This window comes from Oncorhynchus nerka, linkage group LG24 (assembly GCF_034236695.1).
Source record: "Oncorhynchus nerka isolate Pitt River linkage group LG24, Oner_Uvic_2.0, whole genome shotgun sequence".
NCBI classification, from domain to species: Eukaryota; Metazoa; Chordata; class Actinopteri; order Salmoniformes; family Salmonidae; genus Oncorhynchus; species Oncorhynchus nerka.
Window position 1 is genome coordinate 16,149,219 of NC_088419.1, and position 12,381 is coordinate 16,161,599.

The window sequence follows — 12,381 nt, forward strand, 5'->3', positions numbered from 1 at the left end:
GTTCTTAACTGACCAGTTAAATAAAAAGAGAACCATTGCTATGAATGCTAAAAAGCCAATCTTACTGAACCATATATTGCTCGTTGGCCTAACCCTCTGTGCTGGCACAGATTTACTACTGACACACACATTCTCAGGATCCCTCCCCCTTGACCCATCTTCCTCTACTTTCTTCAATGCCTCTGCATACGACAACGTCTGCACTACTTTACCCCAGGTAACCTCAACCTGTGTCTCTCGCCTCCGGACACTTCTGATGCCCAGTCACATGGGCACCCCTAAAAATATGGAAGATAGCCCTATTTTCTAAAATACAAAGTCCATATTATGGCAAGAATAGCTCAAATAGGCAAATAGTCCATCATTACTTTAAGACATGAAGGTCAGTCAATCTGGAAAAAACATGCAGTTGCAAAAACCATCAGGTGCTATGATGAAACTGGCTCTCATGAGGACCACCACGGGAAAGGAAGACCCAGAGTTGCCTCTGCTGCAGAGGATAAGTTCATTAGAGTTACCAGCCTCAGAAATTGCAGCCCAACTGCTTCACAGAGTTTAAGAAACAGACACATCTCAACATCAACTGTTCAGAGGAGACTGCGTGAATAAGGCCTCTGTGGTCGAATTGCTGCAAAGAAACCACTACTAAAGGACACCATAATAAGAAGAGACTTGCTTGGGCGAAGAAACACGAGCAATGGACATTAGACCGGTGGAAATCTGTCCTTTGGTCCGATGAGTCCAAATGTGAGATTTTTGGTTCCAAAAGCTGTGTCTTTGTAACACAGAGTAGGTGAACGGATGATCTCTGCATGTGTGGTTGCCACCGTGAAGCATGGAGGAGGAGGTGTGATGGTGTCGGGGTGCTTTGCTGGTGACCGTCTGTGATTTATTTAAAATTCAAGGCACACTTAACCAGCATGCCTACCAAAGCATTCTGCAGCGATACGCCATCCTATCATTTGTTTTTCAACAAGACAATGATCCAACACACCTACAGGCTATTTGACCAAGAAGGAGAGTGATGGAGTGCTGCATCAGATGACCTTGCCTCCACAATTACCGGACTTCAACCCAATTGAGATGGTCTGGGATGAGTTGAACCGCAGAGTGAAGGAAAAGCAGCCAACAAGTGCTCAGCATATGTGGGAACTCCTTCAAGACTGTTGGAAAAGCATTCTAGGTTAAACTGGTTGAGAGATGGCCAAGAGTGTGCAAAGCTGTCAAGGCAAAGGGTGGCTACTTTGAAGAATATAACATATATTTTGATTTGTTGAACACTTTTTTGGTTACTACGTGATTCCATGTGTGTTATTTAATAGATGTGATGTCTTCACTATTGTTCTACAATGTAGAATATAGTAAAATAAAGAAAAACCCTTGAATGAGTAGGTGTGTCCAAACTTTTGACTGGTACTGTATATGTTTTAGATACTTCAAGAGGTCTTAAAATTAAAAATCAAATAGCTTAGTGATTATTGGTTTGACCTCCTGAAAACAAGGATCCTGCACATCACTGACCCTTCCAAAATGGTGTTTGGTTTGGGGAGGGGGAAAATGTGCTCTTTTCCGTCTTGCATCTGGATTGGACAATAATTACACACGTGCTTTAGTCAGTGGTCTTCAAATTGACCCTCCAAGTCCCTCTCCTAAACATTTGAGTTTCAGACATTTGTGCTGACTGGGTAAACCGGCAAGAACTTGAACGGACGTGAGAAGAAAACATTGGTACAATGAAGTCTTTATTCGGGAGTCTCGTCTACTGCATTTTCCTCTTTGTGTCTGATGTATACGGAACGTACAGTTTGAATGGATTCGATCCACAGCAGGTTACTGCTCAAAGTTATGCTCAACGTAGAAATATTGCCCGGCCACCGCTGCGGACGCTCGCTCCTTCAGGTAGGTTTACAGAGAAAGGTGTCGGTCCCCCGGATACACCTTTCTATTTGTGTTTGTGTTTTGTGTCATGATACACACTGAATATCACTTGATTGTTTAGCCAAGTACATTTTCCGCCAAAATTGAAATGAGTTTTTTGAATTCAATTATTTGTCTAATCCGATCAAGATCTCGTGCCAACGACTCGTAGTCTGTCCACGAGAGATTAATCCGATAATTGTATACTTCTCCTCATTGGGAACCAACCAAGTTTCCGTGCGTAAAATATGCACGGAACAATTGGTTTTATTATAGCCACTCCTTGAATTGTAGATAATTCGGTCTGCTATTGGTTTGCAAAATTCCAGTAATTTTTAACCTGGTTTTCCATAAATCCTGGTTGGAGATTCCTTTTGGGAACGTTACCAGAATTTTGCAACCCTAGTCTGCTATGTGGAAATTCTAATACGTGTACTAAGGTACTTGGACATATGCATTCCATGTTCATGCAGTTCAACAGGGCAATAACTCATTATAGATTTACCTTGACTTTTTTTAACCATACAATTTCAAAATGGACAAATTATACTTGATTTTGCTTTATTGGCTAAACAATGACATCCAAGTTTATAAGACCGATACCATATCTGTCAAATCTATATGTGCTACAAGACTAAATGCATGTGTAAGTAATTTACATTTTATAACATTTTAAAAGTGCGATATTCTTCTATGCTGGTTCGAAACAAGCCAAGCGGCTACCAGCTCAAATGTCACTCATGCTTCAAAAACTAATCAGTATTCTCATGCTAACTCTTAAAGCAAGCGGAGTTCATTCTCACATCAACAACACACCCATAACTATAATTTATACAAACTCACATCGAAGCATAACTATCATTCATACAAACTCGCTTCGAAACTATAATTCATAAAGACTCACAGCTTTCCCATTTGCTGACTAACTAATTTGCTCTACCGCTCCTCCTCTCCTCTGGTGGCCCCTAGTTCACGCCAGTGCATACAGGCATAGAGGCTATCACTACCACCACCAGCCACCAGGGATCCACCTGCCCGTGGTTTACCAACAACCTGGCCCTCTATCTCCACCCGTGGCTTACCCCAGATCCTCTGTCCCCTTACCACCTTACCAACACAGAGCGCCACCGGTGGTGTACAACCTATACCAAGACCTTTCACCTCCAGTAGTTCACCACCACCCGTTTAAAGTTTTTTTCCCACCAGTGAGCCACCACCACAAATTCAAAGGTAAATGTCCACACATTTTACCTCTGGTACAGCCTAAACCTACTACAGTGCCAACGACCCCTGTGGTGTACCTACCCACCACAGTTCCAACTCTACCATCAGTGACTACATTGCAACCGGTGATGACCACCTTGCCACTGGAGGTGACCACCACCCCTGTGCCGCCAACACTACCTGTCAGTACCCAAAGCGGCGTCGTCATCACCACCGCCAGTGTGGAGACAGGTAGAAGCCAGGTTTCCCTTCCTACCCAACCAATTCAATCCATAGTTGTCCAGGTCAGCTCTTGTCTTTTTATTTTATAATAGCACAGGACTACTGTCACATAATCAACCATTCTCATTGATCATTTCATCACATAATCAACCAGCCAGAATTTATGTTATTTGCAATCTAATAATGACAAAACACCATACAATACTGGGGTGAAGCATTCCAGGACAAGTCAAAAAATACTTTCTTGTTCTCCGCAGTTTATAATTTGGAACAGAAAAACTATGAATAACTGGATATACATTTAAATACTTTTCACTGCATTAGAAGGATTTTTTTTTTTGTGGAAAAAAAACGAATCAGTTTTGACAAAAGGATGATTAAAGAAGGATACTGGTATCAATTAAAATTCTGCACCAGTTGGGATGTCAAAGCTTAATGAAGCCTTTCCATTCAATTTGACCTTTCACAGTCCAATCCTGAACTATTGACACGGTTAAGAGGGGAAAGGATACAGTATGGCTCCATGAAAGGCATAATATACTGTAATAACTAACCTCTAAACCATCTAACTGAAATGATGCACAACTCATGGCCTTGCAAACCCCTCTTTCATCCTATAACTCAAGCAACCAGAGTTGTGCATCCCCCAAACAACCATGAGAAATGTCCTTTTTTTGTGTAGCTGAATTGTTTCAACTTTCTTCATGGACACTAATATGAATGAATGTCGCTTTTCAATCCACAAACTAGGGCTACATGTGTGTGTCAATGAAATGAGTTTGTATGAAATAAACTGGTGAACATATGGCCATCTTGTTAAGAGCTGCAATGCTTCTGGTTTGCCACCAGCAACAGACAATTCGTGCAGGAGCCGTCCCCTGGACCTGGTCTTCATCATCGACAGCTCCCGCAGCGTGCGCCCCGGCGAGTTTGAGAAGGTCAAGATCTTCCTGGCCGACATGGTCGACACCTTGGATGTGGGACCAGAAGCCACCCGTGTGGCCGTGGTCAACTATGCCAGCACGGTCAAGATCGAGTTCCTGCTCAAGGCTCACCTGAACAAGCCCAACATGAAGCAGGCTATCACCCGTATCGAGCCCCTCGCCGCCGGCACCATGACTGGCCTGGCCATCAAGTCGGCCATGACCGAGGCCTTCACCGAAGAGTCAGGCGCCCGGCCAAAGTCAAAGAACATCGCCAAGGTGGCCATCATCGTGACAGACGGGCGTCCTCAGGACCAGGTGGAGGAGGTGTCAGCGGCTGCCCGGGGGTCCGGCATCGAGATCTACGCGGTGGGGGTGGACCGAGCCGACATGACCTCTTTGCGGCTGATGGCCAGCAACCCTCTGGAAGACCACGTGTTCTACGTGGAGACCTACGGCGTCATCGAGAAGCTCACCTCCAAATTCAGGGAGACCCTGTGTGGTATGACTGAGCAGGGTGGAGGAGGAGACTAGTCTAAACCGTAAACGTTGGTTTTAGTCCGAGAATGTGTAGGGACCGTGTACCGTCTACAGGGGTGGTTTCATCTGTCTTCTCTTTAGCACTTAATTTTGAATCCTTAGGGTTTCTATTCAAGTGTAAATTATACGTTGACCAAATGGTAAAGAGAAAAAACACACCTCACATGGATTAAAGGTTTATATACCCTGGTACTAGATTCCAGCCCATTGGAAAGTAGTTCGGCCATTTGGTCTACTCTGGGCTTGTTTCCCCACATTTAGATTAAACCTAGTCACAGATTAAATATCTATTTTAATGGAGAATCTCTATTGAAAGTGCCTCTTAGTCCAGGACTAGGCTTAATCTGGGTCTGGGAAACCCGCCCCAAGAGTTTTGGCCAATCTTGGTCTCTAGTGAACAGTCAGGTATGGTTCCTCACTTTTAGTAACAGACAGGATGGTCCTTCAACAAGTGCAAGGTGATCGAAGAGGTAACTGCTCATTAACGATTGACCAATGAGAAATCAAAGCATCATGCCACACAGATTGCTTTGAACCTGTCAATCGTACAGCTTGGTTTAAAATGATCAGAATACTGTTCTAAAATCTTCAGTCATTTTGAATAGTAAATTGACTTTTTTTCATAACATTCTAATATTTATTAACTTGAATGTTGTGTACATTTTAATATTGTTTTTAAAATGTATTTATTTTTTATGTTAACAGTCCCCCTTCAATGTTTGCAATGGACCTTGACTGAGTTGGTGTATGGTCCACCAGCTTTCCAGTCACATTAGGTGGCCTTCAGTGTATAGCTGGCCTTATCTCAATAGTCTATTGATATACTTCCATACACCTTTTTGAAGCTTGAAACTCAGACAACAAACAGTCTTTTGCGTCTACAATTTCATCAAACAGGCTATGGAAACATGTCTCTACCTTCTGCACTTACACACATATGCTCAAAAACATGTCTTAGTTCATTTTGCTATGGTATCTATACTTGTTATGCTATTTATACTATATACAGAAATGACGTTTTCTTAGAGAAATTAGATTATAAATGGGTTATAAACGACCAGCGTTTATATATGGTAAGTATGTTTGATAATATGGCTTCTTCAGATCACGTTTGAATGCATACAAGCTATAACCGTTCCAAACTTACCACCCTATGAAATTGTACCCATGCTGCTTTGTGTGTAGCTTGATGGCGGCTTCACTGAACCCCGACTTATTCCAGGTTGGGACCCCTGTGACATGGGACACGACTGTGAGGACATGTGTGTTAGCAGCAGCAGCAACAACTATCACTGCGAGTGTCGGGAAGGGTATCTCTTGAACGCGGACAAGAAAACATGTTCCCAGAGTCAGACACGTAAACCTCCCCACTATGTTTGCAAAGGACCTTGGCTGAGTTGCATTGAAGGTGTATGGTCCAACAGCTTTCCAGCCACAGTATATAGCTGGCACTATGTCAATATATACTTCCATACAGATTTTTGAAGCTTGCAAATATTGCCACTGGAACTCAGATAATACAAGTGTCCTTTGCATCCACAATTTCATCAAACAGGCTATGGCAAAATGTGTCCCTATATGTGTGTGTATGTATATATATATGTATATATACTTAAAATATGTTATCCTACTTCAGTTTGTTATGGTATCTTCACAAATGAGCGTTTCTATCAAATTGCCATCCAGGAATGAAATTGAATAAATTAGTTATAAATGACCATTAGATACAGTGAGGTAAGTATGTTTGATAGTATGGCTTCTTCAGAGTACTACCCCAGATCACCTTTACTTAGACAGAATCCTTATGCATACAAACTAACAGTTTCAAATATGATGCCAGCCTATGAAATTGTACCCATGCTGCTAGCTTGTCAGCTCCTTCCCTTAACCCCGGCTTATTCCAGGTGTGGACCCCTGTGCCATGGGACACGACTGTGAGCACATATGTGTCAGCAGCAACGCGTCCCATCACTGCAAGTGTCGGAAGGGCTATATCTTGAACCTGGACCAGAAAACGTGTACTCTGAAACGTAAGAGTCAGTGGGCTAACTGTGGTTGTATTCTAAATATGCCTCCTTTATATAATTTGAACTTTATGTTGAGTCTGCTCAGATGCTCAACCCGTTATGGATGGTGATCACAGAAGATCTCTAATTTGTTTGTTTTCTTATAAGCAGCACATAAGTCTTCATTCCGCTTTTAAAATCAAACTGGTGCACAATCAATATTACTACTTGATTCACCTTTGGTTTTCCATTTGCCGAACACTTTGTAACACTCGCTAGGTTGCTTCAACGTTGTCATAGCATTGTGTTCCTGTCACGGCCATGCAAATGGAACCAAACTCTCTGTGCTGATCGTCTTGCCTACTAGAGAACACGAGAGCAAAACCAGGATAGGTAAGGGATTAGTTTTTGGGTATGTCTACTGCTATCAAAGAGGATCAGTTGAACGTAGGTAAAGTACTTATACATGGTCATGTTTAGTAGGGAGAAAATGTTCCAGACACTACCTGATCTAGTCCAATAAGAACACATTTATTTTCCAGTGCAAAACACCTTTTGCTACGATGTACTCTACTGAACACAACCCTGGTCTGTAGAAGAACAATTGCAAGCCCAACTAGTATATGGAACTCAACAGTATAACAACATTGAGTGAGAGGCTCCTCCTGTGTGGTGTTATCTACTGTACAGTTGAAGTCGGACGTTTACATACAACTTAGACAAATACATTTAAACTCAGTTTTTCACCATTTCTGATATTTAATCCTAGTAAAAATTCCATGTTTTAGGTCAGTTAGGATCACCACTTTATTTTAAGAACTTGAAATGTCAGAATAATAGTATAGAAAAGGATTTATTTCAGCTTTTATTTTTCATCACATTCCCAGTGGGTCAGATGTTTACATACACTCAATTAGTATTTGGTAGCATTGCCTTTAAATGGTTTAACTTGGGTCAAACGTTTCAGGTAGCCCCCCACAAGCTTCCCACAATACGTTGGGTGAATTGTGGCCCATTCCTCCTGACAGAGCTGGTGTAACTGAGTCAGGTTTGTAAGCCTCCTGACAGAGCTGGTGTAACTGAGTCAGGTTTGTAAGCCTCCTGACAGAGCTGGTGTAACTGAGTCAGGTTTGTAAGCCTCCTGACAGAGCTGGTGTAACTGAGTCAGGTTTGTAAGCCTCCTGACAGAGCTGGTGTAACTGAGTCAGGTTTGTAGACCTCTATCCTCACACACGCTTTTTCAGTTCTTCCCACAAATTTTCTATAGCATTGAGGGCTTTGTGATGGCCAATCCAATACCTTGACTTTGTTGTCCTTAAGCCATTTTTCCACAACTTTGGAAGTATGCTTGGGGTCATTGTCCATTTGTAAGACCCATTTGCGACCAGGCTTGAACTTCCTGACTGATGTCTTGATGTTGCTTCAATATACTTTTCCTACCTCATGATGTCATCTATTTTGTGAAGTGCACCAGTCCCTCCTGCAGCAAAGCACCACCACGACATGATGCTGCCACCCCCGTGCTTCACGGTTGGGATGGTGTTCTTCGGCTTGCAAGCCTCACTCTTTTTCCTCCAAACATAACAATGGTCATTATAGCCAAACAGTTCTATTTTTGTTTTATCAGACCAAAGGGCATTTCTCCAAAAAGTACGATCTTTGTCCCCATGTGCAGTTGCAAACCGTAGTCTGTCTTTTTTATGGCTGTTTTGGAGCAGTGGATTCTTTCTTGCTGAGCGGCCTTTCAGGTTATGTCAATATAGGACTTTTACTTTTACTGTGGATATAGATAATTTTGTGCCGGTTTCCTCCAGCATCTTCAAGGTCCTTTGCTGCTGTTCTGGGATTGATTTGCCCTTTTTGCACCAAATACGTTCATCTCTAGGAGACAGAACGCATCTCCTTCCTGAGCGGTATGACGGCTGCGTGGTCCCATGGTGTTTATACTTGCGTACTATTGTTTGTACAGATGAATGTGTTATCTTCAGGCATCCTCCCAAGGATGAACCAGACTTGTGGAGGTCTATAATTTTTTTTCTGAGGTCTTGGCTGATTTCTTTTGATTTTCCCATGATGTCAAGCAAAGAGGCACTGAGTTTGAAGGTAGGCCTTGACATACATCCACAGGTAAACCTCCAAAAGGCTAATTGACATCATTTGAGTCAATCACAAGCTTCTAACGCCATGCCATCATTTTCTGGAATTTTACAAGCTGTTTAAAGGCACAGTCAATTTAGTGTATGTAAACGTCTGACCCACTGGAATTGTGATACAGTGAAATAATCTGTAAACAATTGTTGGAAAAATTACGTGTCATGCACAAAGTATATGTCCTAACCGACTTGCCAAAACTATAGTTTGTTGACAAGAAATTTGTGGGGTGGTTGAAAAATTCGTTTTAATGGTTCCAACCAGTGAATGTCAACTTCCGACTTCAACTGTATGTACATACATTATGTAATATTTAACACTAACGTGACATATTGCTCTGTCTCAACTTGAAGAGATTAAGGCGGTGGTGGTGGTGGAGGACCCTTGTAAGTGTGAAGCCAGACTGGCTTTCCAGATGCAGACACAGGCCGCCCTCCAGGAGATCACTGCCAGACATATCCTTTCTGTTAGTTCACAGTAGGAAAATAACTGACCGCAGAACTCAATATAGGCTGAAGACTCAGTGGTATGCCTCCTTCAAAGCAATTCATGGGTTATCTTGAATGCCTTTTATAATTAATGGGCTGGGTTGCATGATCTACCATGACATTATGCAGTTTAGATTTGTGGAAGCAAATGCTACTTTGTCAACTGGATAATCTGATGTTGTAGATCAATTGTAAAAACAAAAATATATGTAAATGAAAAGAAAAGGTTATAAATATGAGTTTTTCAGATGTAACTGTTTATTAACCTTTTATTCAAGTTAGCTTACTCCTAATGTTTTACCATGGAAAAAGAATTGCCTTTACTCTTCTCACTAGCTGACATGACAGGAAGGGTGGAACAGATTGAGAACATTTTGGGACCTGTCTAAGTTGAGGAAGAAACGGTAAGTAACTATTCCCTATAAGGAAGACTAGGTTGAAACCTTCCAACTCTGACCTCTGTGTATTTGTTTACCCTCAGCAGGGTCAGCCAACCTCCGATGGCCCCGCCGTCAGTCACGGACCACTGCAACACAGGCATGTACTGCTACTGCTGTCCTCCATCACATCGGAGGATATCGACAACAACAGACAGTGGAACTTTGGATAAACAACACTGCAACAGCTAGAAGGAAATGATGTCAGTCCATGGTTCTTTAAACAAGCTATTGGTCTTAGGTCAGGACTGTATCAGGGAATTATGGGGGCTAATGGTGTCAGTCTGTCCATATATGAGCATCAGGTTCCCACGAAACGTTACAGTATATAACGGTATGCACCTTTTAGAAATGTGCTAAATACATCTATTGTATTAATTCATTTTCATCAACTCTGCTACAGCTAACACATTTGAAATTTGTTTTTGGAAGTTTCTTTGAAGTATATTGAGAAATTGAAATCATGTTCAGTAGGGACCAGTCAGTGAGAGGCAGTGCTTTTAAGATTTTGTTTTATTTTAACAGATTTTAGAAATGTTATACTATATGATCATTTCCAATCTGGTAGAAATATGTCATTTGTTTTTTGTGCCGCCATATAAGGTATTTCTGTTAGGTTGTGTCAGTGCAAAATGTTGAACGCTATAATGTGAGGAAAATGTACACCCCCATGTGTGCTGTGTACGCCAGAATAAAAAAACAAATGTACTGAATATGTGGCAATCAAGACCAGGGGAGGAAGTTATTTTGCACAGTGCCTTTATCCATTGAACTACTTGATGAATATTAAATGGGAAGTTCAGTATTTTACAAGTTGTTAGATTGTTTCTCCCTTTGAAAGTAGTCTAGACCAGAAGAAACAGTACTCCATGGTTCAGTTTCCTTAACAGCCTCTAAAAACCTAATGACAGGTCGAAGGAAAATGGCAAGAATAGTGCAAGTTAACAGGCGGGACACAAACAGACAATTAACAGCACAATACAACAGTGGTGTGCAGAACGGCATCTCTGAATGCACAACTCGTCGGTCCTTGTCATGGATGGTCTATTGGTCGACCACACCAGGTTCCACTCACATCAGCTAAAAGCAAAAAGAAGCGGTGCCAGTGGGCACGCCATCACCAACACTGGACAATTGAGGGGTGGAAAAATATTGCCTGGTCTGATGAATCCCGGTTCCTCTTGCCTCACGTTAAGTTATGATTTGGTGTATGCAGCAGGAGTCCATGGCCCCTTCGTGCCTGGTGTCAACGGTATAGGCTGGTTGCAGTGGTGTAATGGTGTGGCGAATGTTTTCCTGGCACACGTTAGGTCCTTTAATCACAATTGAACAAAGTTTGAACGCCACACCTTGTAGAATCCATGCCCAAAGAATTCAGGCTGTTCTGGAGGCAAAGGGGGGTCCGACCCGGTACTAGATGGGTGTACCTAATAAACTGGCAACTGAGTGTGTGTGTGTAAATATATATATGACACCAACATCTCAGATTCAAAACAAAGAGTCACACGTGTTTTTAGCAGCACACCAAGTTTGACCCGCACTCTGACTAGTGACTATCTGGTGGTAGCAAGTGCATTACTTTTGTACATACCGGTATTCACATTTTCGATACATACTGCTATAATTCTGTACACTACATGTAGATACAAAAGAAGCTCTATGTGGTATTTGTTATATAAACCTGGGCTCCCTACGCTTAGGTGTCAGTATAGGAAGGCAAATATTTAAGTCCAGCAACGATATTTATGTTAACACTGTGTTAAAATGTACTCTGGCTGTATGGTAGCAGTGAGACCTTTCAGAAACGTATAGCATTGGAAGAAGGGGAACGATCCTTCCATTCATGGATCCAGCAATGCAGGAGTTTTGAAAGAGTTTACAATATTCTGTTCCTGCTGAATCTCAGTGAGATGTAACTTTACTATAACCTACAATAAAAATAACCATATTTTTCAGGTGATTCTGAGAAATAAACAAACATTCATTCCAAAGAGTGCCTTCAGAAGTTTTTGGCAATGGTCAAGGTGCAAACACGCCGTGAACCAGTTCAATTGAAGAGGACCCCGTTCAAATAGAGATCACATGCGGTTGAAATGTGGTTGTACAATGGAATTTATAATTACCTTGTTCTGATGGACTAATTTAGCACAAGTGCCTCCAAATACCTTATTTCAACCACATGTGACCTCTATATTTGAACTGCGGCTCCTCCTCAATGGAACTGGGTCACCGCATGTTCTTTTGGCAAATTGCTCATCGCTAAAAGAGCTGAAGAAGGCGCTGAAGATTTTCCGTCTGGAATCAGTATTTGTTCATTTGTCTGAATCACCTGAGAAATACAGTTGATCTGTCTGTTATGTCTGTGTGAGGTACTCAGTCAAACATTTACCTCAGGTCTAGTTTGGATTATTTTACTAGCCAGCTGTTTTCTGTTTGCTTGCTATTTCAGTGGCTACACGGTCTACAACACAGT

General features: G+C 41.9%; 1 protein-coding gene across 3 annotated transcripts; it reads left to right on the top strand.

Moving 5' to 3' along the window:
• Window positions 1-1,623: 1,623 nt before the first annotated feature.
• matn3a (matrilin 3a) lies at window positions 1,624-11,826 on the top strand. 3 transcript variants are annotated; one of them, XM_065008658.1, is made up of 6 exons: window positions 1,624-1,899; window positions 4,213-4,788; window positions 6,731-6,856; window positions 9,337-9,436; window positions 9,803-9,875; window positions 9,956-11,826. In XM_065008658.1, the coding sequence occupies exons 1-5, from the start codon at window positions 1,734-1,736 to the stop codon at window positions 9,858-9,860; spliced, it is 1,026 nt and encodes a 341-aa protein (XP_064864730.1). In that variant the 5' UTR covers window positions 1,624-1,733; the 3' UTR covers window positions 9,861-9,875; window positions 9,956-11,826. The 3 variants fall into 3 exon arrangements, with proteins under 3 accessions (XP_064864730.1, XP_064864729.1, XP_064864731.1); XM_065008657.1 differs by having other exon boundaries at window positions 1,625-1,899; window positions 9,953-11,826; XM_065008659.1 differs by lacking the exon at window positions 4,213-4,788 and adding an exon at window positions 2,887-3,372 and having other exon boundaries at window positions 1,629-1,899; window positions 9,953-11,826.
• The last annotated feature ends 555 nt before the right edge of the window (window positions 11,827-12,381 follow it).